The sequence below is a fragment of the Suillus subaureus genome (genome assembly GCF_016647635.1).
Source record: "Suillus subaureus strain MN1 chromosome Unknown BJ212scaffold_4, whole genome shotgun sequence".
NCBI lineage: Eukaryota > Fungi > Basidiomycota > Agaricomycetes > Boletales > Suillaceae > Suillus > Suillus subaureus.
In genome coordinates, this window is record NW_024538560.1 from 607,597 (window position 1) to 632,525 (window position 24,929).

Consider the following 24,929-nt stretch of genomic DNA (forward strand, 5'->3'; position numbering starts at 1 on the left):
CCATAATTCTAAACGCTACGAAGAACCGTCATAATATTCCTATTGCTGAGAAACAATTTTTTGTTGGGCCCTGACCCTTCATTCAACGATATCACTCATGATAGGAACGAATTTAAATGCAACAGAGACCGAACAACGGACAATTATTAACAAAAAATAATTATAGGGAAATTCCTCAACTATAATCAAGTGACCTCCCGCTCAAATGACACAGATAGTCGACTCGATATAATAGACCTATTGAGTAGGTATCACCAGATCGGTAGAAGTGGGGAACCGGGACGAATAATTACGTGAATACGTGTGGTAGAAGCCAGGCAGTAATAGACGGGAAAGAAACAGGGTGGGCGACGATGTTGTACAGGACACCGCTGGCCGAGTAAAACTCGCTTGACGTCGAGATTTGGAAAGGGACACAGACAACCGGGCATTGCCCGACGCTCGTTAGCGACTGAGTGGGTATAGTAACTATTTTTTCATTCGACGTTAATATTAATTAGGTTTCAGGTGAACGTGGGACGAGGACATGATAAAACTCGCTTATGCACCTTGGGCTAGTGTGACAATGACGACTCCTAACTCAGTGGTCTCGTGATAAATAGAATCTCCGTCATTTGGGACGGAGATTTCTCAGTGTTGCGCCATACCGAGAGCGCCCGGAGCATGTGTCACAACGGACAAAGGGTGTCCATAGACTTGCGAAGCTCGACCAATTGGACGTTGTATAAATGGTAAATTACAACTCGATTGTTTCAAACTTGAAAGTGGTTTCACATACCTAGAAACGTTTTTCAAACCGCACAAAACTCATCTTCTTACTGATAGAACCTTTAGCCGACTTCGTACTAAGCACAAGCCTTTGTGTTGCAGCAACACGGGCAAAGATGCCGCGGGCATCAAATGCATAAGGCTAAGGTATCGTATAGAAATTCCACAGCTCTTACACGAGAATGACCGCCAATAATAAGGCAACCAGCACAATTATAAGGATAGTTATACACCATCCCGACTTCGTTTCTACTCCTAGAACGTCAGATGTCATAACGACCACATAGCCAGCTTAAACTTGCCTTCCGTGTCTCGTACAAATTTCTTCATTCTTCGCATCGCATTTGATAGCTTGGAATCCGTCTGGTCAACATTTGCCTCAAGATCGTCAAGCATTCTGGTCAAAAATCTTAGTATGAACTAGCGGCAGCGAATGACATGACCCACTCAACGTGTTCGCTAATCTCATGCCCCATCAGGCCTGCTTGTTGAGCTAGAGTATTTAAAGTCCCTGATATCGAATCTATGGCACGATCTTGCTCCTGAAGTAATAACTTTCGCACGTTTTGCTGTTAAGTAGTCTCCCCTCTTATGAGATGAATGTATGAAAACATACTTGTTGCTCTTCATGAGCCCATTTTGCTTGCTCATCATCGGGCTCTCCTGACTGCGAGCCAGGTACTGATTGTAAAGGAGACCGTGAACCACTGGGTAAAGATGATTGTGACTGAGGAAGGGGGGTGGACGGTGAATTCCCTCCAGACGGCAACTAATGAACCATCAGAAACTGCATATCTAGCAGAAATAAATACCGACATTTCGTCCTTCAACGTCCGCCCTCATACCCTGTCCTTAGGTTGGTCATCTGAGTTAGGGTGTGCATGCCTCAAGCAACTTGTGACGAACCTCAATTTCACGACGTACGCGACCCACATATTTCCGCCGTTCAGAGACCTCTGCGTCATCCAGTCCAAAATATCTAGGACCCGTGTCCTCCACTATCCTAAAAGGAATAAGTTCCTTGAACTGCGGACCATCATCCCAGCTTACTTGACGCTTTCTTCTAAATCCTCCAAGTCTGTGTACAGAGCAGCAAGCGTAGCTTTCAACTGCACCCTCATGTCAGCTTTTCGTTTGAAGAGTGTGTCAAGGATAACCTCACTTCATTTCGGGCCAACACAAGCTCTTCACTCCCATCCCGAGCGAGGCTGCGGATTCGCAGGAACGAAGAGCGCAACGACGACGCTGTCTGGAGCAAAGATTGAATCTCCCGCTGTACTTCATGATATGGGTCGGTCGACATGATATGAATGAATGTAGCAGATCTGGTATTCGATTGGTCCGAGTGGTCGTACAGTCCGTAGTGATCAACGTCCCCAAGAATTTTGAACACGTGATTCCAATCCGCCGAATTAGTATGTACTACTGGCCCGATTTGGTCCCTGGACCGGTTATAAGTATGTATGCATGCATGCATACTAATAAGCATGCTTTGATATTGTTACCCCGATGTGTGTGCGACTCACTCATATTGTGTGAACCATCGCAGCTGCTTAATTTGTATCAAGCTATACTGCTCAGAACCTAAGTCAAAACACTATCACATCCTACAAGTTGTGTCTACTGCTTCCAGCTGAGACGGCCATATTCATACAAGTTTACCAGGTTCGTATGTACCTGTGTACGCTGACAGGCAAGTCCATGGTCCGTATTACTAATCCTGACCGCTGATACCAACAACAGTTACAGCTCGCCACTTCGAAGGAAACCAGTACTATCCGGCAAATTCATAAGGATATGGACCTCTTGGATGATCATTGATCTCTACCCTGCCCTGCATCTTCAATAATTGGCTGTCTTTTCTGTCCCGCATACATCGCGTTTCAACACAGCTATATATTATATTTGCAACAATATCCAAATGGTCCATGTCCAGCTCATACTCGAGCAATCCTTCCGTAGATCGTGTGTACTCCTGCCGGCCAGGTCTTGATGGGCTTTGGCGCATCATCCATATGGTCTAGCCCCAAGCTAATACCGTGCTCATTCCATCCCCAGCCTCAAACTTCCGTGTCTGACAAGCCAGATGGAAAGATTGCTGCCATCATATGTTCGCTGCCACAAGCAAAGGATCTCAGTGAAGGCAATTTGCCATCGTTGGATGAGGCAAATTCGGCAAGTCCGACAGTAGCCCCGTTCTCCTCGACTTGCGACTCCCGAGCTAATTGACCAGGGCATTACTTCCCGTTGATAGAAGGGTATTTTCATCGTCGTCCTTGAGAAAGTATGTCCCATTTCACGTGCACCCAACTTGTCGAACACGCCCCAAAGAATCCATTCTATGAAGTCACCCTTTCTTGTTAGATCCAAAGACTGCTGTCTGCCCTGATCGGTGGCAGACGACGGTGTGTTGGAGACCGAGGGAACATGTTTGCACCGGATCTGGAGATACATCAAGGGAAATTATGTCAGGGCGGGCGGTCGTAGTCATGGTCTTCGTGTCCCCCAGCCAACGAACATATGTTCGCTATTGAGAACGGCTCGCGCATGAAGTACGACATGACGAGGTCCTGCAACAAAGGAGTCGACAACGAGCTCACTGGGATTGATAGTGCGTCCCTCGATAGTGAGGTGATCAAATGAAACGACTGCCGGAGGTGCCATGGCTTGTTTTGTGCCCCCACCGAGCGCCCCGAAATCATTCGAACCCATCGAGATGACCGCGTCTGGTCGGGAAGGTAATTTCGAAACAAGATATGATGTCTCCGATATGCTTATCGCTGCGGCATGCCAATTGGATGGTGCATGAATTGGACCGCAAATAAGTAACCCATATCTTGAGCAAATCACACGAGTTAAAGCAAAGCAGTGTCCGACGGGGAGTTAGAGCTGTTATGATAAGCTGGTTTGCATCGTCTAACGTACGAAATGCTGATCATCTACTTATGTAGGGACTCTGGGCCAGTCAAGGCCGCAATGAGGTACCAGGGCCCCATGGTTCAAGCTCCAGGCTTGTCTGGGCTGATCCAACTGATGTCATATGATGATGCATTCAACTTTTGAGTTTCAAAATGTTTCGAAATTCGAATTCAGTCCAATCTTGTGGTGAACCCCTTCATATAAATACTAAGGAGCCTTCTCCTGTTGCACATTCACCATTCGCCTTACAACATTCATCATTCATGTCGAGCATTCCAAAGACACAAAGCGCTGCAGTCGTGCCGTGTCATGGAGCTGCTCTTGAAATAAAGAAGGATCACCCAGTCAAGCAACCTTCCGAGCTTGCCCCGGGCGAATGCCTCGTCAAATTATTCTGCACTGGAGTCTGCCATACGGACTTACATGCTAGCAAAGATGATTGGCCACTTCACGCCAATACACCTCTTGTTGGCGGCCATGAAGGTGTAGGGGAGGTCGTTGCCATTGGGGAAAACACCGGCGAATGTCCTGTGAAGATTGGTGATCGCGTCGGCATCAAGTGGGTTGCGTACTCTTGTCTGAACTGCGAGCAATGCCGCAATGGACGAGAACAAAGTGAGTTAAACGTTTGAACGTTTGAACATGACGCTCAATTTTATATTCAGACTGTCCTAAGGCGAAATTAAGCGGGTTCACCATTGATGGCACATTCGCAGAGTACACAGTGTGTCAGCTTCCAGGTATTATAAATGTGTCACTGATTTCGTTAGGTTTCCTACGTACATCATGTTACTCCTATTCCCAAAAATATAGACAGCAATGCCGCAGCCTCAATACTTTGTGCGGTAAGGTTATAGCCTTTCCAATTGATTATAATTCACTCACATGCTGCATCAAGGGACTTACTACATACAGAGCTCTCAAATACAGCCGTGCAAAGATTGGTGAATGGGTTGTCTTGCCTGGTGCAGGCGGTGGCCTCGGACACTTGGGTCTGTCCCACTACTCCAGTTAATTTTAATGATCTGACCACCGATTTCTTGAGTAGCGGTTCAATACGCGGTAGCCATGGGCTTCCGTGTCGTAGCGATAGGTATTTTGCCCTATTCATACTTGAGAGGAGACTGATATCGTCGCGTTCAGATACAGGCCTCGAGAAGAAGAAACTGTGCCTAGAGCTTGGAGCCGAAAAATGGATTGACTTCAAGGAGGCAAAAGATATTGTCCAGGCTGTGCGAGAAGCCTGTGATGGTGAGGGAGCACACTGTGCTGTCGTCACTACTGCAAGTGCATCTGGTTATACGCAAGCTGTTGATTACCTTCGACCTGGAGGAACGCTGATGGCAGTAGGGTTACCGGGCGAAGCAAAGCTCGAGGCATCCATCTTTTTCACCGTATTCAAGGTAGGCTCTGCGAAGAAAGATTTAAGTTTGGTTTGTTCAAGAATTGTTGCAGAGCATTAACATCATTGGTTCATATGTTGGTAATCGTCAGGATGCCATCGAGGCTCTGGAGATCGCATCGAGAGGTAGGGTAGTAGTGAGGTATGAGTGCAAGGGTCTCTCTGAGCTCAAAGAGTGAGTAGTTCGCAATGGTAAGGACACAGCTGACATGGTTCACAGGGTCTATAACGCACTCAAGGAAGAAAAAGTAGCGGGGAGAATCGTCTTGGAGATGTCAAACTGAACGTCCAACTTGCACGCATATCGAAATCGGTGTATACTACTCAAGCCTTCTCTTTAAGTCCTCCGTCTGAACACCAGGGGAAGACGGGTTGGTCTAAACAGCCATCAACACTTCATCTTACAGGAGCTGATGTTCAACGTGCGCCAGAGTGAGCATTCTTCATGCGTCAAGTACTCTCTCCTTGCGCTGTTCATACGTTTCGCCAGCAAATTGTGGCTCGTCCTTAACCGAAGTGATATATTGCGAAATTAGAATGGTGAGAACGGCTGCACCATCGGTTTCCGCGAACCTAAGCAAATTCAAATCAACGACCAAGAACAATGACAATATGCTCACTTTCTTCCTACACACCCTCTATAACCTTATGGGCGTTTACAAGTTCGTTCTGAGCAAGATATTGAGACACTTACCACCACTGAAAGCGAGGAATGCATTTCTGTTCCAGTCACTCAAGAATCGTTCACGTTTAAACGTGAACGGATCTTCCCAGTACTTAGCTGCAACCATGCGCCGGGTTGTTATTGCGTATCTTTGCATCTGGCAAGTTGTGGTGAAGCCCAGGTACGTCCAGTGTAAGATCCAATCCTTTAGGCACAGCGACTGTTTTCAGCGTCCCATTCACATCCGTGAGGGTGAAGGTCGTGTCTTTGGCACAAGGCAAAACTGCACCTGAAGTTAACAAAATCGCTCAGGGATATTCGCTCCCACCAACATACAGGGGGGAACATCCTCAGTGCCTCGTTGAACACGCTGCCACGATGTCAACTCATAACGCTGTCGATTTAGAGGCAAAGTGACGCAGAAGAGTAGGTCAATGACAGCATATCATCATAAGTCTGTCAAAAACATCGTAAGCCTGGCTGTATAGCTGTCTGTAATTCAGGGGTCCATACAGGAATTCTTCCATCAGACAGTACGTGCTTGATGTGTTGATACATTTCTTCTTGCTTATCGGGATGTAAAGCCAATAGTACGAACGCAAAAGAAAGTGCATGGGCCGTCGTCTGTGAGTTGTCAGCGTGAGGCAAAAGTGTCGAAGGGATGTAGTACCTCGTGTCCCGCGACCAAAATTATGAAGATATCGCCAGTCGGACGATGTAGCCATGTTCTGCTGGAGCCCGAAACTGTAGCTTACCGATTAATTCGCTGTCGGTTAGCTTTACTTCACCCTTCGACAAATCTACATTTGCTGATGACAAACTAGATAATAGGTCGTTATTATCTTCTTCGTCCTTGGATCCCTGCCGTTTATGAATCGTCTCTGTAAGGTATCGCTACAAAAGGGGGTCATTAAAAATGTCAAGTGTTCAGTCACAATTATGGTACAGACATCCAATTCATCGAAGGCAAGCCTTGCACGCCTGAAATGTGTAGTGAGCCCCATGGCCCATCTCGGTACTAATAATGTAAGGGTGAGGTCCTGTGTCACTGTGCGGAGAGCATCTTTGAAAGTCAGCTGGTGTCCGAGTGGGGTCACAGCGTCCTCTTTCCAGGATATAGGACGACCAAAGCCTATAACGAGTTCACTATGTTAACAGCTACTTGTTGATAATACCTGATCATGCTCACCTGCAGCCCCGATCACGAACAGGGCAATCTAGTTATCCGAATGGAATCAAAGAAGCATGAAGGTGGCCACAAGAGCTCTCACTGGAAAAGTCAAATCCACGGAGTAATTTGACAACTACTTCTTCTTGTCCAGCCCACATTGTATCAAAAAGGTCGAGCATGATCTGTGTCGTGGCATCCCAGACCAATCTATTGTTCCTCTTTAAGTCATAAGTTAGGAAGCTCTATTGTACACATGGACATCAGTTACTAACTTCTGAAAACCCAGGTGCGACGATCTTGCGGTAACGCTTCCATTCGTTGCCTTCAGAAGCAATAATATTGTCGCCGAAGAATGTTAATACCGTTGGACCAGGGGTCCCAAGGGCAGGAGCTACGCACCGAAGGGCCTATCGGCCCTTTCCATAGCTTAGTCAGCGCCTAGACTAGGTTTTGCTATGTTTGTAGCTAGCATCCATCATCATCGCACCTTGTCTGCCTTGCTCTAGGCTTAGGCCGCTGGCCCTGCTCCACCGTGTATTGGCCAAGAGGTTTCGGGAAGCGTTCCCCACGAGATCAAACAATGTCCTTTCATGCGATTAATCAAATATGTCAGGCTTTCAAGACCGAAGTAGACATACCTTAATCATATTGACGTCTGCTATCAACATCGATCCCATTACTTTCGGCCAGCATGCCACCTGAAACCATTGGCCTCTGATACACCAGTGTTGTAAGCAACTTACAGCGGAAATTATGTCAAGGCCACTCTCCGCAAAGGCTTCCGAAATTTACGTTAACCAAGGTAAATGAACCAACATGAAAAATGTTCGACGTACGACCATGCTTGAACAGCCAAGAATGATCATGACCTAAGATCAACAAGAGGGCCGAGGACTACACGAAGCCACACGCCAAAGAAGCGGAATTCAGCCAAACGACATAGTCACCAATTGACCAGAACACCGGTTAATTATCACCTACATTGTTTGCATCCCTCCCGATTCCTGTACCAGCTGCCCTCGGCAGCCGAGTACGCGTTAGAACATATGTACACCACAGCAGTACCATACACCGACAGCGCGCACATAGTCATCTCATCCAAAGGGCAGAGCGTCTAAAACGGCCGGCGGGAACGGCGGACTGATGAGAGTGCGCTCCACATCAGGGCATTCGCTAGCCTGAGATGCACTCGAGACACTGGGGGTCTCTAGTTTAGATCGTAATGTCCTACATAGAGTACTACTCTGAAAAGGACAGAAATTGGAAACAAAAAAAAAGGGGGTCGAGGGCAACAGGCGTCCGAGCACATTTGACGAACTCATAATTGTTCTGTATCCTGGAAGATGACTATGCAGGATAATTAGTTCTATGTAAGTGATTCGATAAAGCTGGTTAACTCACTGAATGCTTGCCAATAGTCGACGGAAATCCAAGAAGAGCTGCAATGCGCGCAGTGCAGCCACCGAAACCACTAAGATTGAAAGGGTCTCCAACGACAAACCTGTAACAATCATGCTTGCAGAAGTGTTGGAAATGAAGACGTCGTGAGCCGCGCTACTCTGCTCACTTGCAGCTTTATCATATACGCAGGATGCTCAGTCAATTTCAAACCCGGTGATTTTCGGAATGGACTATCTTCATTACCATCGGCAGACCGCCGCGCGGCTCAGACCATACTCCCTTCCGACGGATGATAAGGATCACTGCGGAAGTTCGAATAGACCCTAGTGGTGGGACGTATTATGACCAGTCGAGAACTGCAGGCACTTGGGCAGATGCCGCCGGAACACGTACATGGATCAATTCCGTCGAGAAGGTGTGTGCGAGGATCGAGACATCGAGTGACCCAGGAAAGGACAGTAGGTTGTATGAGCACTAATTAGTACAATGGGATTACATCGGTCACCCCAACTACTCTTGAACCTCCACAACGACCCACTTGCGTGTCAGCAAATTAAAGATGCTTCCGAAAATCAGTGTCATGAGCGTACAGCTGAGGATGATGACGTTATAGGGCATGCTGAAATCTGGGGTAGGGAGGTCGACAAGGAGTGTCGGGGTATAAATTCTCTCCCAATCATAACTCGGAGGGGTATCGTGAGACAATCGAGGGAGCGGGAAAAACACGGCCCCTGGTAGATCCCAGCCTCTCATCGCATCGGGTGGATGTTCGGTGTATTTCAGAAAAGCTTTGTTGACCTCGATGGAAATTTCGAGCGTGGTCTTTGGTGGAATTGTGAGGACAGCTTGCAACATCGAGGGGAGAGAGGCGGTCATTAGATTGTGGTGAGGGTGGGTGATATTTTAGTCCTGAAAGTAAGTCGCCTAAATACACAAGATGATCAGTAAAGGCAATCTTCTTATAGCCGTAAGTCATACTCCGTATCTGTGAGTTTATTTCGACTTTCAGAGTGTGCATCCACAGTGTGAGGAGTGCAGGCACCATCTCCAGATAACCAGCTGATATCTCCTGAGGAGAATTGTTGGTCACAGAAACAGATAGAATGCCTCGTGTTTGCGTTGTACCATGAATTGTTCGTTTCACGCTGATCGGAGTGACCGGTGTTAATGGTGGCAGTGCTGCATTGATGAATCATAAGTGAACTGGTTGTACGGACAGAGATGGACTTACGATACTGGAAGCTATGCTCGCTCGGCCAGGACATAGCAATGTTGGACGGAATCGTGAAATTAGATGCTTTGACACATTATTGGTTCAAATTTATTGCAGGGAAATTCCTGTACGACGCACAGGAGGACAAGTCATAAATGGCTAAACCATCGACATGGGCGGGATATTCAGGGATGATTTGGTAGTCCTTCTCTTCCGGTAGAATAACAGTGATAGAACTGGAGCTTGCAACTGGGCATGATCGTTCAATGGAGCGATCAAACAGTAACTGAAGGTTCCAGTCTGTCAACATTGTCAGTAAGGGTTATATCATAAATCGGTTGTTAGCTCGCCTCGTCTCTTCCCTGTGCTGGTTCGGACTGGATTGAATACCGCTTGTAAGGTCAGTTTTAATTCCACGCCGGTGTCTTCCTTCCATATCACGTGAATCCCCATGCCATGCCAGTCCGCATCAAACACCTTCTGAGGATTGAGAAGTGAAGCAAGCCCTGCATGGCTCTTGCACGGAAGTAGCTTTAAGAAGGGCGTTAGATTCTCCGTGCAAACGTTCTCTGAAGGAAGTGAGGCGTGCCGAAGTTCGTGTGGGGCAAAAGTAGGAGTAGACCCGGATAAAGGGAAGGCGACCGTCGGTGACAATGTTCGTCTGGAATCTAGCGACCCAAGAGAAGCGCAAAAGAGTCCTGAAAGTGCGTTTCGAAGACCAGACCATCGTTCATCCACTCTGACAGATTGAATGAGCGAACATGATTGCAGCTATTCGTTGAGCTTACACACGTCGTTATCTCACTAGCGCCCATCCAAGCCCATAGTTCAGCTCCAGTACCAACCCCAGCTTCATGAGGATGCCCCCAGTTGTCATAATTCCATCTTCCAGCGTTGAGAGTCAGGTGCAACTCGGTGATCGCGTGCTCGCGTAGGATTTGACCAAGAGTCAGTGGAAACAGGGCGTAGTGCTGGGCTGCGCAGCTCGTGTAATTCAGGAGTGACAAATGGCGACGGTAGACTCACATTCATCTACTTGTCCCAAGGCCATCGGATTTCGTGGAACTGCACCCTCTAGAACAGTCACAAAAGAGAACGTCGTCGATACCCGCCCATCTCTGAGTGGTTGTATGCGGAGATCTTCCCTATAAATTTCCCCCGGATATAGAGCAAAGGATGGAGTACACAGGCAAGCTAAGAAAATCCAGACTGGAGTACGACGCATTGGTCTACAACTTCAAGCTTCAAGCAGGAGCTTCAAACCGCGCTGGACCAATGAAATGTCACGTGATCCATATTCATTTGACGAACTGCACAAAAGTTTATTCTAAACATCTTTCGGACTCGCACAGTGAATTCCGGATTCATACAGTGGATTTCGTGTCCACCGTCACACTCCAGACCATCCTCCATCCGATCTCACCGTTTGGAGCTATCACCTCTTTCAGGACGGCCTCCGTCTTGAAGGGACCTGCATCTTCCCAAAGCTTATTCCAGCTCTCAGGATCGTAGCAATACATCTCCACTGTCATACCAAGTGTTTCCTCCCGTATGGTACCCTGCTTCGGAAGTCCGACATGAGATCCAAATACAATGCTCCCTGGCACAGGAGACAGTAAAGCAGCTACAGCACGGACGAGCGATGCCTGTTGCTCTGCAGAAAATAAGTGAAATATGGATGATGCATGAATGGCAGTGAGTTTGCCATACAAGTCATTCAGTGAGGCGAGCGAGGACAAGTCAGGCGGTGACCGTGACGTAGGCCCAGACTCGGATGATAAGAAAGCTGGATCAAGACAGTCACCCGCAATGAAATGCAAGGGGAAAGATGTCGGCGTAGACCGGAAAAGTACATGCCCGAGGTCCCAAAGTTCTGTTATAAAGTCTCAGTCTAAATATGCATTTCGCCTTATTTGCGCAGGGAGGTGACTATCGCGGGGCGCACCTTGCCTGAGATCGGTAGAGATCATGCCAGCGATTGGCCAGCCATCTGCGACTGCCTTGCGTGCATCATTACCAACTATGACGAGGCGAGTCAATGACCATAATCTACCAGAATAAATTGAATGTACTTACAGCAACATCCAAGGTCCAAGAGCAGTGGGCTTCCGCAATCACGACCTAGCTGAAGCACCCTTTGGTACTTCGGGTGTCTCGAAATTCTGAGTCTGGAATATATGTCAATCGTAGAGTATAAATCCCGCGAGTACGACATGCCTTGTGAATCCGAAGCTGTAAATACAGGGATACGGCGCCACCTACACAAGTCGCATAAAATTCAACATATGTCGATAGAATTCATCACTCACCGCGAAAGCCTTTGCTTGAACAGCAAGGATGTGGTGCTTCAGGTCATCTTCTTCGGTGATGCCTGTTTGCTGCTGGAAGAACTCAAGTGCAGCGGGGTCCAACCCGTAGAGGCTGGGATCCAATGAAATGTTACTGATGAAAGTCATACTAATACCCCAATGCGGCGGTGGGTAACACCGTTCACTTAAATATAGTTGAGTATCGGGCCACGTCAGCTAAATCGTTGGAACCTTCTGACGGTGCCGTCGTTGGAAGACAAATGACTGGGTGAAGAATGCCGCAGAACTATTAAAGATCACCGCACTGCATCAACCCGTCGCAGATCTTAAACGGAATTAGAGTCGGGCACGAGCCGGTCAGGATATTCAGCTATCGTAAGAATGAATGTCATGACTCAGAATAGTCGACAGGGAGACGTATTCACGATCATTCAGTGGCTAAAATTGCATTGCATTGTTAGATTAGGTGCAGCTTTCATTTTGGTTGTCAAATCATGAGCGGCCCCAAGCATCTTCTTGCTCTGCGCAGTCATGGTGCTGTATAGAGGAAAAGACAAACGGTCGCTAGAGGCAATACGAGTGAAGATGGCCCAGTGAGCACAGCGAAACACTTGGATTCAGCTCCTGCGTACCTCCAGCTAGGAGAGCGAATATCAGCGTATAGGAAGGCAACCTGCACAAAATCGAGAACCTGCGGCATCTTTTACCATCTATCGGGTGATAACCAGCCTTGCGGCACATGATACAAAGCCTTTTATAATTGGTTCCTTGGAAGAAAGTAACTTCAATCTCCGAGCACCGAGGCATACTGTAATGCAATGAGGCGAAGAGAGTCGAGGAGTAATATCGTTGTTCTTGTCGCTCAGCAGTCATAACCCTGATGACGCCCCTGTTCTTTCCGCCGCAAACGTGGCTCGAAATACGGTAGCATTACAGAAAGTGTGCCTAACGCGGCGAGGCGGGTGGCCCGCCGCTTTTCGATGATAGTAATAAAGACAATCCTGATGGACGATCAGTATAATGCGCAAGCCACGTAATTATGTCTTTCATGCGGCATACAGAAAGATGACATTTGCGTTTTCCCCATCAATACCGCGGCAATATTTCCAAGAGTGCAGGTTCAGCTTCAATAGTGCAATAGGATGCTACGCGGCGTGATGCGACTATGGGCCCATTATGTTGCTTGTCTTGAGGATCATCGGTGGCGGTAAGCTCCCAAGATGTTGAAAACACCACATAAAAGCGCCTGGCTCGCGGTGCGACAGTAAAATCTACTAGATAACTGTTAGTAGAATATACGGTTTGACTTGGTAAACTCGGGAACGATGCTCTTCCTGAAGCCTGAGCAATTACTAGCTTCAAGACTACTACTAAATGCAGTTCAATTTTTCAAGCCACCATGGTTATTTGCAACTATTTGGCACACTGGTTTCTTTCTAACCACACATTTGAACGGCTACTTGACCGCGATGGACTCACCAAAACGCACGGGCTCGCCGTCGTCGACATCAGATGCAAAACGAATCAAGCTTACAGTTCCTCAGAAAAGTCAAGGTGCTTCGCCTGTGGAGCCTGAGTCCGCTCCGGGAAAGCGCAGCGAACTTGACCCAATTCAAGCCGGAGATATAGGCAACCTTCCACCTGACACTGGCGACCCTACATCAGCAGAGAATGGCTCCGGTGTGATTAGGGTGCTGAAGGAGGGAGACGGAGATGAAGACGCCGGAGACGTATCAATGGGGGAAGCAGCTGATGAAGAAGCTGAGTCCGGAGACGACAACGATGATGAAGACCCTGCACAACTAGAGGCCACTCGCTTGCGACTGGAGGACCAGGCGAGAAAGTACCTCGCCGCGCAGACACACGATGTTATTATTCCGTCATACTCTGCATGGTTTGACATGTCCAAGATTCACCCCGTCGAACGACGCGCGCTCCCAGAGTTTTTCAACTCAAGAAACCGCTCAAAAACGCCCTCTATATACAAAGATTACCGCGACTTTATGATTAATACGTATCGTCTCCGGCCGACAGAGTACTTGACTGTCACCGCATGCCGGAGAAACTTGGCAGGCGACGTGTGCGCGATAATGCGCGTGCATGCATTCCTGGAGCAATGGGGTTTGATCAACTATCAGGTGCGAATGGCAGAAATGTCATTTGAGCATTTTGTAATGACTCAGTACTCTTAAGATCGACCCAGAAGCGCGACCAGCCGCGCTTGCACCACCTTTCACCGGTCATTTCCGCGTCATCCTCGACACGCCTCGGGGCATGCAGTCATTGCACCCCGGGACTCGACCTACTATCACGCATCCAGCAGCAGCAATGAACGGTGCCCCGAAGCCAATACAACAACACAGCGGCTCCGGTTTGGCGTCACTTGAGCTGCGGAATTCGATCTACCAGACGACATCCAAAGCATCACGTGCGGTAACTTCTACCGAGGCGAATGCACTCGCGAACGGTGTGTCGTCGAAAGGAAACATGTCGTACCAGTGCGACACATGTGGGACAGACTGCACCGCACTGCGGTATCACTCGTTGAAAGTGAAAGACTTCGAGCTGTGTGGTCCGTGCTATCTCGACGGGCGTTTCCCGTCGACGATGTTTAGCGGGGACTTTGTTAAACTCACATCTAGTCCGCCTGGTGTAAGCCATGGCGGGACCGACGACGACTGGACAGACCAGGAGATACTCCTGTTACTGGAAGGTATCGAGATGTTCGATGATGACTGGAGCGCAATCGAAGACCATGTGGGGACGCGTACGTCTCAGCAGTGTATCAGGAAATTCCTGGCTCTGCCAATTGAAGACCCGTACATCGCCTCGGAAGGTGACACGGGCCCATTAAGGTTTGGGCGGATCCCTTTCGAACAGGCAGATAACCCTGTGATGAGCGTGGTCGCCTTTCTTGCCGGTGTTGTTGGTTCGGGGGTCGCCGCTGAAGCGGCAAAGACAGCCATGCACGCTTTGACAGACGACGCCCCAAGGGAAGGCACGGAGAACACACTTGACGAGAAAGGAGAGTCTAGTGACCAAAAGGGTGCGGAAGGTGACACTGCCATGGACGAGGATGCTCCCGATGCATCTACAGGAGCAAACGCTAAGCCGGAGACCAACACTCTATCAAATACAGAAGGGGCAGAAGACGTATCCGCCGACACCACAAAACCTGCGAAGCTGCAATCCAAATTACCGCAGTCGCACATCGTGCGCGCCGCTCAGCTTGCTCTCAAGTCCTCTGCAAAAGCTGCCCAGAACCTAGCAGACGCTGAAGACGTACATATTCGCTCGACTCTCTCGTCGCTCATCAAACTCACGCTCACGAAACTCGAGCTTAAAACGTCTCAATTTGAGGAATTGGAAGAGGTCTTGGAAGAAGAAAGGAAAGGTCTTGAGAGCGCCCGGATGGCCCTTGTGAATGAGCGCGTTAACCTCAAGCGTATGCTTGATGGTGTGAGGAGTGAACTGGCGAAGAACGGTCGGACATCCATCCCTCCTACCAATTTAGGTACCACGGGTCAGGGGACGATTGCGACTGAGGTATCGTCCAGCACTCCGCTGGAAGGGGATGCAGGGCCTCGGAATGACGGAGAGTTCGCTCAGCTAGCGTGATGGAATAGTAGGGTATGTTGATTATATTCGTTCGCGTGTTTGACGCAGTTCTGTGGTCCCTTTACGTAGCTTTCGTCTGTCTCTTAAGTGTATACTAATTATTTTCTGATGCAACTCTGATGCCTGAGCTGAAGTTCATTGTGATCGTCACGGTCGTGTTCGAGTCCTCCGGTGCAAGGGGTCGCGAGGTGGGCATTTCTACATAGTCTCCCTTACACATGTCTTGGACTCGAACGAAGATAGCCGTCCCTTCTAGTTCTCAGACATTTCCCGTTGTAAGGATTACCTAAATGCATCCTGCTAGCGAAAGTACCCCCACCGTAGCGTGCATATTTCATCGAGCTCGAGAGAGCAGAGGCCACTAAGGAGACCAAGTAACAACACAAAAAACTGACGGCCTATGGGACAGTTAATAGACAAACAATTTAAAATAGATTATCCTGCAGAACTAGCGCATAATTCATCGTGGCTATGCCTTCAATCAACCGAACATCCAGTCGTCCAAACGCATAAAATGCCTCAGGCACGATTTTTGCGCAAAATCTGGGCCACTTTTTCAGTATCGCCAAGATTCAATCATGATGTATCATCGCACCGAAGTTATCGTTTGGATTGCATGAGCAGTGTCCTTCCCGCCACTGTCTACCCTGGGGGCAGTGAGCGAATTCGGCGTATTTATAACCTTTGAACGGATCAGTTATGACTACGAAACGATATGGCCGAAACTGACCTATATCTTTAAAGAAATGTAGTTGGTCCTTGCGTGTAAATAAGGCTGCGGCGATGCTATGAACAGGTGCATCTCCCCATCTCTGTCTACGGTCAGATGACACGAATAGAAAAAAAGAAATCTTAAGCTTGCCTCATAGTAAAATCCTCCTGTGTTCTCGAGATGATTAAAGAATTTTGTGTAAGCTTCACCCCTCCAGAAATCCATATCGGCAATTTCAAAGTTTGACGAAACTGAGTGACGGACGTCAGTGACCTTTTCTAACATGATATCGAACGGTTCTTACAGTGACACATGTTATAAGTATCGCCCGCGTCATCGGATATAAAATCCATTGAATTGTTGGGTGACACGTATTCGGGGTGGTCCGAGATGAATTCTGGAAAATAGGTTCACCCCTACAGAGCGTGCTGCTTAATGCTTACCTTTCACTACAGACCACAGCGAGGTTATAGTTGGTTCCCGTTCTGTTCAGGGCGCAGTTCATGCTGTAAAAGATACGCGAGGAATGTCAATTTACCTGGCATTGAAATAGTGAAGCCTGGCCGTGGATATAAATTTAGCAATTCGACCACTGCAGAAAATTTCTCACCATAAATTTTGTCATTATCTTCCATGAATACAAATGGGTCATATTCAAGATCACAGTAAAATCTCACGTCGGGTCTACAGAATGGGTCAGCACTTAATTCATCTGGTACGCCGAACAACTGACTCTACTCTCCAATACCACTTATATGGCGTTAAGAGCTCATGGTGGAAAAAGAACTACACAGATAGGTCAGCGGAATGAGATATCCCTCCTAAACCCGCAGCGCGGAGCACCCACCCCTGAGTTAAACCGACACATATTACGGTAACTAATGGCCAAGGATGAGGCATGACCTGAATGGGTTGTACGGAAATACGCACGAAACACTGCCTGATTTCAATAATAAGATATTAAAGACAATCTGATCAATGATGGACTTACCGCCATAAATTACACCTTCTTGTGTTAGCATATTGCGTCCCTTCTGAGCTCGTTCTTCATCTATCCAGGGCGGCTGCACCCAGGTTTCGCGAGGGATGAGCCCAAATGATACATCCGCGTCAGTCAACACTTCAACACGCCTAAAAATGCATGATGAACCAACTGCACTAATAGTGACATGATATACCTTTTGAACTCGTAAGAGAAGGGTTCGTCGCTCAAAAATACCCAGGGATAGTTGAACTTGTGATTGAATTTCGCCTCCAATTGTTCTACACTCCATACCACAGCCGTCGAGATAACTGTTACGCGCCAGCATCACCAACGTAGCATTGGCTCGGTGAGGAGTGGAAGGGTCGTGTGAAATGGGATTGCCAAAGGTGGGTGATGGTTTGCTCTCTGCTGGAGGAGCCAAATCGAGTAGGGTCTCGTCCATCGACTGTTCTGTGGATAAAGCTTTGGAAGACAGGTAGCCGTCTGTGGGACTGATAGTCATGAAATAACACACACACGACTATACGGGAAGCTGAGGGTAGTGTGCGGTACGGAATATGCTTTTGACATACCACAATGATTAATACAACAATGATAGATCTGCGATGTGCCACGGTTAATAAAGGAAGAACCATATTTTGGAAGAGAGTCTGCATTTTAATGCGACAGCGGGCAAGTGTCGACAGGCCGGATGAGGTTTTGAGAGAGCACTTATCTATTTTTAATATTTGTGAGGCTCGGGGAATTGAACAAAGGAACCTGTGACACCGTGGTACAGTTATACATCAGATTCACGCACGCCCGTGAGTATGTATTACAGTAAGAAACCTTGCCTTGACATTGTTAACGTACCCATACCGTATCAGCGAACACTGCAAGTGCACTCTGGAAGGCTTGATTACATCAAACACCTTCCTTTTCAGGAACAGAAGGTTTTACTCTTGACCAGCTCATGATTTTCGTACTTCACTAGGTGAAAAGCCAGAGTTAGTGCTGCACTTTGCATGGCAACATGGATGCTTGGCCAATCACCTTGGCTGCATGCTAGCCGTGTGCGCTTACGCCTAGATTTTCTTCCACCAAGAGTTTGGTCTCAAGCACGTAACAGACTCAATGCGTCTCTCGCTATTTCGACGCAGTCGCCATCATCCATTGAGGTCGAACACATGCCTCTTCCACGTCAAGCACCTAACATGTCGGTGTTTGAGGAGATGACTCCGGAGTATACAATGGCCGTGTCTCAGAGTTCATCCGAATACACGCCACGGACTTCCTCTAGCACCCTCGTAAATCTAATACGCACAGGGGACTACGCAGTTGCGGAATCATTGAGGAAAGAGATGGTGGATATCAAGATACCCATTCAACCACACGCCATCTATGAACGGGCAGCAAGAGCTGTTCTTCAGACGAAGGGGTTCAAAAATCGAGGGGAAGCATTTTCAGCATGGCTTTCGTTGGTGCCTACTGCAATAGAACAATGGAGCTCATTCAAGGATATCCGCCAGCAACTTTTTCGTGGATCGAACTACCTTAACATCTCACTCATCATGCGGTTCGGTCTCATCATGGCGTCAAAAGGTTATATCACTGGTGATGCACAGTCCCAAGTGCTGAGCACCCTTGCCCGCTATGCGAATCCTGCCACGACTGAGAGATATATTTTACAACTGGAAACAGTGGTAGATCGTCTCTCGAAAACCGGCCACGTGGAAGTAACTCCGAACAATGGGCGAGCATCTACAGCCTCATCATCAGAAATCAGGTGCTGGCTGGCCGAGAGGAGCACGCCCTTCAGCTTGTACGCGTCGCTGCAACACGCGAACGTCAAGTCACAGACTTTACGTTTAGATTCCTCCTAGAGCACTCCTCAGACAAAGCATTTACAGCCAGTATTCAGGAATTACGCGAACAAATATCCAGCAATCCTTACAGCACCCCAGACGTTTGGAATAAGCGCACTTGTTCCCACACAGATGCCCTTGCCCTGGCTTCCCAACTGCGTTATCTCCGACGCGCTATCATCTCAACGAACCCTCCCACTTCTTACTCCCTTTCTGACTTCATGAGTGCCTACCATGCCACCGGACGTACACGCGCCTTACTCGCTTTGCGGAAAAAGGCGTTCCAGCACTCACACAAAGCCAAGTCCCTATGGGTCATGGCAGAGATGCTCTACCACCGCTCTCGCAACGAACCCCAACTGGTCCTTGTGGTCTTTGCATACCATTTCCACATGATCGGCGTCCCTCGTAGAACTGTTTTGAAAATATTGAGGTTAATATCCAAGCGCCGTGCTCGGCTTTCCCAAAGAACATCGCTTCCAAAGCACATGCTAAATCGCCAATACGATATCTCAGAGAAGCTATGGCCGACGCCCTACCACACCGCCCTCGTCTGGGAAGCTCTCGTTTGGTCAACGCCGGAAAGTGACCATGAGCGCATGTACAAATATCTCCTCACCATCGCAGATTCCAGCGCATCCCAGAAACCTATTTCTCCCCCCGACTCCAAATTCGCACCATCGTTGCTGCAGCTCCCAAAACGCACGGTCGACGCGGCTCATTTTTCGCCTTTTATAAAGCTGCATGCAAAGCGTGGCCGACCGGAGCGGGCTGCAGCTGTCTTGAGGGATATGGTGAGCTTTGGGTTGAGTCCTGGGGTCGTGCAGTGGAGTATTGTGGCAAGAGGGTTTGCTGAGCATGGGAATCCGGCTGTGGCAGTTTCTATCATCGAACGCCTTGAGGAAGATGGTGGATCGCATGTTCGGGCAGGCGCGAGTGGTGATCATGCAGACCGAGCGCCGTCGATTCTGGACATTGGGCTTTACACGAATGTGCTTAGAGGGTTCGTCCTTGCAAGGAATTTGGAACATGCTCAGGATATAGAGAGGAGGATTCGACAGAAGTTTGAGTATGTCGGTGGCAAGTTGAGGGCTACGGATGATGCGCTGCGTCTGCTGCGGAACCTTGAGAGGCAGATGGCGAGTTGATAGAGGCGGTACGAGCATTTTGTGATCGTCCTAGCGTAGATGAAGTTCAATATATTTCGCAGCTCGTGGTCTCAGGGGTATTCAAGTCGAGTTGCGCTGTCACAACGTTGCACCATGTATACCTCCTATCGTATGTGATTTGATCCCCATCTACACGGCAATAGTTGGGTAAAATGGGAATATTGTATTCTCTTTCAAGTCATCCGGAGTCAACTAGCATGCCCGTTTATGTACTACATGGAACGAGGCTTAGGATAACTCAGAAGCATCCTGGCTTATACTTACTACCGTAGACAGGTCGATTCCCCCTATCAAAGGCGTCCGTCAGACTGGTGAGTCACAAGCCTAGGGTCTAGGGTCTAGGGACGATGGTAGTAAGTACAGAACGCCACTGTCATGTCAAGCCTCCTTGGTTGCTCAACTTTATATTTAAACTCCATTATAGGATAGTATGTATACCCCATCCATCCCTTAATTGGACTCCATTGACCATGTCCACACCTTTCCCCAGTGATGAAACTGCAAAGCAGGTTCCCGAAAGTGTCTTGCAACCCGTCACAAGCGTTGGACATCCCAGCCTTATCGACCCCTCTGATGCGCCAGGTTTTCCCGAAGGTGGTTTTACCGCTTGGAGCACAGTGCTGGGCGCGTAAGTGTTTCTGTCTACCTATCGATCGCTGCACACTCACCATCAACCGCGGCCGTTAAGTTTCTTGATCCAATTCTGTGGTTTTGGGTAAATTCGACTCAGCATTTGTGGGCCCAAACTACTAACACGTTCCAGATATACCTCCGCTTACGGTGTCTTCCAGGGCAAGTATATTTGGATTATCTTACGTAGGCAAACTGACAATCACGATACGCAGACTTTTACACTCAAACATACCTGACCAATTCCACACCATCTGCAATCGCGTCAGTAAGCTCTAGATCTTCCTGGGTCATTTTTTGGCTACTAGTGTTTCTGACTTCTACCGCGGTGCAGCTGGATAGGAAGTGTTAATGGATTCTTGTTATTATCAAGTGGTCTCGTGTCAGGACGGATGGTTGACCGGGGCACATTGTATGTGTGCAAGAAGTCCGCATAAAGACGTCCCTGATCATACATTTTCAGCTACCCTGTGATGAAAATCGGCTGTCTCCTTCAATGCTTCTTCCTTTTTATGCTGTCTCTGGCAAAACCGGGTGAATATTATCAAGCAAGTCTCGTTTCTGTTTATGCATGGCTTTGTTGACCGTATTGTTATGTATGCAGATATTCCTTTCCCAAGGTATCGGTTTCGGTATTGCAATTGGCCTTACGAATGTTCCCTCTATCGCCGTAGTATCGCATCACTTCCAGCGACGCAGAGCTGTTGCGATGGGAATTGTCGCTGCGGGGGCGTCGCTGGGTTCAATCTTGCACCCCGTCATGCTCAACAATCTTATTAATGGAAGACTTGGCTTTGCAAATGGTGTCCGTGCCAGCGCAGGCTTGAGTGGTGGCCTGCTTTTCATCGCAAATCTCCTGATGCGAACGAGGCTTCCACCACAATCAAAGGCCGTTAACTACACCCGTGTTTTGCAAAACTCATCGAGAGATGGTGCTTACATTTGTGCTTGTGTAGGGTGCGTAAAGCTTTGCAATACTCGATGACACGAACGTTAAAGTTGCTTTCACTGCTTAGGCTGGCTGCTTTTGAGGTCGGATTCTTCTTCGAAACATTTTATCTCCAGTTAGATTCCACCCTGCATGGTCTAAGCCGAAGATTTTCGTTTTATTCAGTGCGTGTGTCAGAGACTACTTAAATAGTCGAGAACTGCTCATCACCCCGACAGCTTACAATCCTTCATTCTGGTTCTTTCATCGGAAGACTTACTGCGGGTATTGTCTCTGCCTACGTGGGCATCCCGAATACATTCGTTGGCTCTTCATTAATATCCTCCGCTGTAATATTTGCAATGGTTGGCTTGCACTCGGTGGTCAGTGTAGTTATGATAGCTGTAAGCTATGGGTTCTTTTCCGGAGGCCGTGCGTAGGTTCTTGACGTTCCTCTGACTACTCACCAAGTTTCAACCCTAGTTGTGGCAATGATGGGCCCGTTGATATCGTATCTAACTCCTGAAATCTCACATATTGGGTAATCAATTGACATCTGCCTTTGATTTTCTCTGACATTACACAAGCGCGCGGATGGGAATAGCATTTGCAATATCTAGTAAGTCTGGATCAGGATTTGGTGACACCCCGAGTCTTGACACGTATTCACAGGCTTTGGATCACTCCTGGGCACGTGCGCCAGTTTACTTTTCCCGGCCATCACTCACGTTCAACTTAGGTCCACCTATTTGTGGGGCTTTCCTGACGTCGCGTTACATCTGGTGGAAGGCTGCTATATTTGCTGGGGCGAGTGAACCATGCCAAGCTGCGCTTTTGGTTTGTGGCTAACACGTTGTCTAGAGCGTCGCTACTGGCGGCTGCATCATGTTTGTATTCATGCTAGTCATCTTGAGGATCCGTCAAAAGACTTCAAATGTTTACTCCAAGGAAGCTGGTGTCTGATTTGTGTCACCCCGGCATGTATGTAAAGTCAAGAACCCCGATTCACGTTGTACGTGAGTACTGATTGTCAATGGGTTATGATGTCATGAGAATAAATGTCGCTAATAATGTCGCGAAGTGTACCGAGTTACACAGACGCCGTTTCACTTCGATGACCCTTTATAGATATCCCGGGCCGCCTATATTGTAACTTAGTCAAGACTGTCGTTCGCTTAACTGTTATGCCAAAAGGCAATGATACTGAAAGCCTGTATTTCAGTATTGCACACCTTATTTATGTAGCTTATGGGAATTCTAGTAAGCCACTGGCTTACATATATAAGATTTGATTCCACATGTGGAGCTACATGGTATGATATTGCGACGTACATCCGTGTACGTGAGGATGATGAAGCTACGATACTGAAATCCCTGAGAGTCCGAGTGGAGCTGGGTGAAGTCACGACAGTAGCTGATATAAGACACGATGCATGTAGGTGATGTAATTTTGGACAGGGAGATAGGTACGAAGAGGATGCAAACAAGGGACATGCACAGAATCACGAACGACGGCTTTCGACCTATGCAAAAGTCCAAGTGTGAACGAAAGGGAAGAGGAAGACCGTTAGAAATGTGAGTAAACGAATTTTTGAAGCGAATAATTCAATTTGTATCTGGTTTTCGAATATTAGTATATGCAGGGGGAAGCTCAACGGTGTCCGCAGCGCCTGCGTCGTCGTGCTGAATAATGTTAACAGGCCGGAGCTGTCTTGGCATGGGAGATTTGCGAGAGCTGTTTGGGATAGTAGTACTACCAGTGAGTCCCATTTCATAGTCAGGCGTCGCAGATCGCATATCGCTAAAACTCCCCAGTGCAGACTGTCTACGATCCGAGGTGCCGTAACGTGAACCTGACGTGACTGTGCCGGCTCCACCCTCCTCACGTCCATACATAGAAGACGTTTCTGTCGGTTCAGTGGCGAGGAAGGGTTCAGGACGGTAGTAATTCCCGAGATCATTGGACGTTGGATCACGATCATCTTCTGGATCACCTTGAAGGAGGTCGACGGGACGTTCCTTGGTGACCTTGGCGGCGGTTCTGCGACGGATAAAGTAAAACCCTGCGAGCGCAAGGATGATGAGTGCAGCAAGGCCGCCGATAACGCCACCTACACTGCGTGAGACGGATATTGATGGACCGGATATGAAATGAGCTTACCAACTATAGCGCCGACATTGGTTTTGCTGTCGTGGAGATGGTTAAAAATAGCTGTCCTGGTGGCGAACAATATTGCCTACCTGCTGCTGCTAGTGCCACCGGTGGTTTCTGCACCGCTGGCGTTAGTTGGGTATGTGCCACCTGCGGGAGAACCGATAGTGGATGAGGGCGAGGTGGTGGTCAAACATGAGCTGTTTGGATATATGCCTTGTGAGACAGTATACAACCCGCTTCCTCCTGTACCAAGCCCACGGTCGTCACCGGCAACTACGATAAGTGTGGAGCCTTCGCGGACAGAGGGTATCCAGCTAAACCCAGTACCCTCGTTGGATACCTGTGTTATCTGGCCTTCGGGAATTGAAAAGGATTGTCCACCAGGAATGACACCCTGGAAGGATGGAGTGCTGTTGGGACATGTTGTTTGAAGGAGGCTAGTATAAGGGAGAGAAAAGCGTACCCTTCGACTTGAGTAGGGTCCCACCACAATCTACTTGCGTTGCATTGGACGACCTGGTTGGTGGGGTATATGTTGAATGGGAAATCTGGCGTGACGGTTGTATTTGGGTTAAAGCAGCTACTGTCACTACTGCTCATCACTGAAGCAGCAACGCTAGTCCCACCAGATCCAAAACCAGTGCTATCGCTGACCTACATACTAATTAGCTTATACACGAGGCATATTGCAAGTGACAAGACTCACCACGGCGACGAACTGGGATGTGGACGGGTATTTGAGCTGGAAGCTGGTAGTGGTGGAGCTACCATCAAATTGTTGATACACGATGGTGCGGACCTCTGTGTTATTCGGGAGAGGCGTTGGACCATATGGAATGACTAGAACGCTGTATGGAGGAGAGCCAGAGCCAGATATCTGTAGGGATAAGGTGGCACATTGCTGGGGTGTGGTAGTGAAGGACCAAGTGTAACTGGAGACGAGAGGAAATAAGCAGAAAGCCAGCTGCAGCGCAACTAAATATCGGTGCATTGTCAATGTCGTGACCAGGTCGTCCTCAAGAATCTGTTATCAGATTTTGT

The 24,929-nt window shown here is 48.2% G+C and overlaps 11 protein-coding genes across 11 annotated transcripts; 4 read left to right on the forward strand and 7 right to left on the reverse strand.

Moving 5' to 3' along the window:
* Positions 1–712: 712 nt before the first annotated feature.
* Positions 713–2,071, reverse strand: BJ212DRAFT_1532738 (t-SNARE; the record flags this gene model as incomplete). Its single annotated transcript, XM_041341781.1, has 8 exons — positions 713–1,020; positions 1,071–1,165; positions 1,216–1,322; positions 1,385–1,495; positions 1,585–1,614; positions 1,675–1,771; positions 1,819–1,877; positions 1,931–2,071. 8 exons carry the CDS (start codon positions 2,069–2,071, stop codon positions 941–943), a joined length of 720 nt encoding a protein of 239 aa, XP_041197608.1. The 3' UTR covers positions 713–940.
* Positions 2,072–3,950: 1,879 nt separating this feature from the next.
* On the forward strand, positions 3,951–5,373 carry BJ212DRAFT_1262501 (chaperonin 10-like protein; the record flags this gene model as incomplete). The annotated part of the gene is made up of 8 exons (XM_041330270.1): positions 3,951–4,302; positions 4,353–4,411; positions 4,458–4,532; positions 4,586–4,679; positions 4,736–4,780; positions 4,831–5,090; positions 5,143–5,264; positions 5,310–5,373. 8 exons carry the CDS (start codon positions 3,951–3,953, stop codon positions 5,371–5,373), a joined length of 1,071 nt encoding a protein of 356 aa, XP_041197609.1.
* Positions 5,374–5,532: 159 nt separating this feature from the next.
* BJ212DRAFT_1444655 (cytochrome P450) lies at positions 5,533–7,601 on the reverse strand (the record flags this gene model as incomplete). Its single annotated transcript, XM_041337988.1, has 13 exons — positions 5,533–5,662; positions 5,710–5,734; positions 5,784–5,865; positions 5,939–6,042; positions 6,086–6,123; positions 6,172–6,209; positions 6,267–6,377; positions 6,468–6,647; positions 6,704–6,885; positions 6,943–6,970; positions 7,056–7,142; positions 7,197–7,331; positions 7,563–7,601. 13 exons carry the CDS (start codon positions 7,599–7,601, stop codon positions 5,533–5,535), a joined length of 1,179 nt encoding a protein of 392 aa, XP_041197610.1.
* A 318-nt stretch (positions 7,602–7,919) lies between these two features.
* Positions 7,920–8,511, reverse strand: BJ212DRAFT_690677 (uncharacterized protein). Its single transcript, XM_041343824.1, has 3 exons — positions 8,326–8,511; positions 8,001–8,271; positions 7,920–7,937 (listed from the first exon to the last, which is right to left on the reverse strand). The coding sequence occupies exons 1-2, from the start codon at positions 8,436–8,438 to the stop codon at positions 8,019–8,021; spliced, it is 366 nt and encodes a 121-aa protein (XP_041197611.1). The 5' UTR covers positions 8,439–8,511; the 3' UTR covers positions 7,920–7,937; positions 8,001–8,018.
* Positions 8,512–8,745: 234 nt separating this feature from the next.
* Positions 8,746–10,798, reverse strand: BJ212DRAFT_690238 (GPI transamidase component PIG-T). Its single transcript, XM_041343823.1, has 7 exons — positions 10,565–10,798; positions 10,331–10,514; positions 9,889–10,277; positions 9,677–9,838; positions 9,557–9,622; positions 9,304–9,504; positions 8,746–9,249 (listed from the first exon to the last, which is right to left on the reverse strand). Exons 1-7 carry the CDS (start codon positions 10,761–10,763, stop codon positions 9,002–9,004), a joined length of 1,449 nt encoding a protein of 482 aa, XP_041197612.1. The 5' UTR covers positions 10,764–10,798; the 3' UTR covers positions 8,746–9,001.
* A 104-nt stretch (positions 10,799–10,902) lies between these two features.
* On the reverse strand, positions 10,903–11,994 carry BJ212DRAFT_1261697 (uncharacterized protein; the record flags this gene model as incomplete). The annotated part of the gene is made up of 4 exons (XM_041330197.1): positions 10,903–11,411; positions 11,484–11,558; positions 11,615–11,700; positions 11,801–11,994. The coding sequence occupies 4 exons, from the start codon at positions 11,992–11,994 to the stop codon at positions 10,903–10,905; spliced, it is 864 nt and encodes a 287-aa protein (XP_041197613.1).
* Positions 11,995–13,272: 1,278 nt separating this feature from the next.
* On the forward strand, positions 13,273–15,658 carry BJ212DRAFT_1424492 (Smarcc1 protein). Its single transcript, XM_041337647.1, has 2 exons — positions 13,273–13,985; positions 14,041–15,658. The coding sequence occupies exons 1-2, from the start codon at positions 13,317–13,319 to the stop codon at positions 15,463–15,465; spliced, it is 2,094 nt and encodes a 697-aa protein (XP_041197614.1). The 5' UTR covers positions 13,273–13,316; the 3' UTR covers positions 15,466–15,658.
* A 35-nt stretch (positions 15,659–15,693) lies between these two features.
* Positions 15,694–17,444, reverse strand: BJ212DRAFT_1532782 (glycosyltransferase family 15 protein; the record flags this gene model as incomplete). The annotated part of the gene is made up of 12 exons (XM_041341782.1): positions 15,694–16,008; positions 16,061–16,147; positions 16,196–16,275; positions 16,299–16,428; positions 16,482–16,574; positions 16,621–16,662; positions 16,716–16,736; positions 16,788–16,861; positions 16,911–16,963; positions 17,025–17,055; positions 17,165–17,308; positions 17,356–17,444. Coding segments are annotated over 12 exons (906 nt in total), but the record flags the coding sequence as incomplete, so codon positions are not given.
* A 1,441-nt stretch (positions 17,445–18,885) lies between these two features.
* BJ212DRAFT_1325168 (uncharacterized protein) lies at positions 18,886–20,376 on the forward strand. Its single transcript, XM_041334553.1, has 3 exons — positions 18,886–20,162; positions 20,217–20,284; positions 20,354–20,376. Exon 1 carries the CDS (start codon positions 19,228–19,230, stop codon positions 20,152–20,154), a length of 927 nt encoding a protein of 308 aa, XP_041197616.1. The 5' UTR covers positions 18,886–19,227; the 3' UTR covers positions 20,155–20,162; positions 20,217–20,284; positions 20,354–20,376.
* Positions 20,354–22,839, forward strand: BJ212DRAFT_691658 (MFS general substrate transporter). The gene is made up of 16 exons (XM_041343826.1): positions 20,354–20,486; positions 20,539–20,603; positions 20,666–20,803; positions 20,864–20,890; positions 20,939–20,967; positions 21,021–21,069; positions 21,140–21,217; positions 21,269–21,353; positions 21,410–21,762; positions 21,822–21,918; positions 21,973–22,165; positions 22,217–22,274; positions 22,321–22,352; positions 22,406–22,423; positions 22,473–22,540; positions 22,595–22,839. The coding sequence occupies exons 2-16, from the start codon at positions 20,551–20,553 to the stop codon at positions 22,694–22,696; spliced, it is 1,380 nt and encodes a 459-aa protein (XP_041197617.1). The 5' UTR covers positions 20,354–20,486; positions 20,539–20,550; the 3' UTR covers positions 22,697–22,839.
* Positions 22,840–23,338: 499 nt separating this feature from the next.
* Positions 23,339–24,879, reverse strand: BJ212DRAFT_1262573 (uncharacterized protein; the record flags this gene model as incomplete). Its single annotated transcript, XM_041330278.1, has 5 exons — positions 23,339–23,844; positions 23,895–23,950; positions 23,975–24,298; positions 24,352–24,542; positions 24,595–24,879. 5 exons carry the CDS (start codon positions 24,877–24,879, stop codon positions 23,339–23,341), a joined length of 1,362 nt encoding a protein of 453 aa, XP_041197618.1.
* Positions 24,880–24,929: the final 50 nt, after the last annotated feature.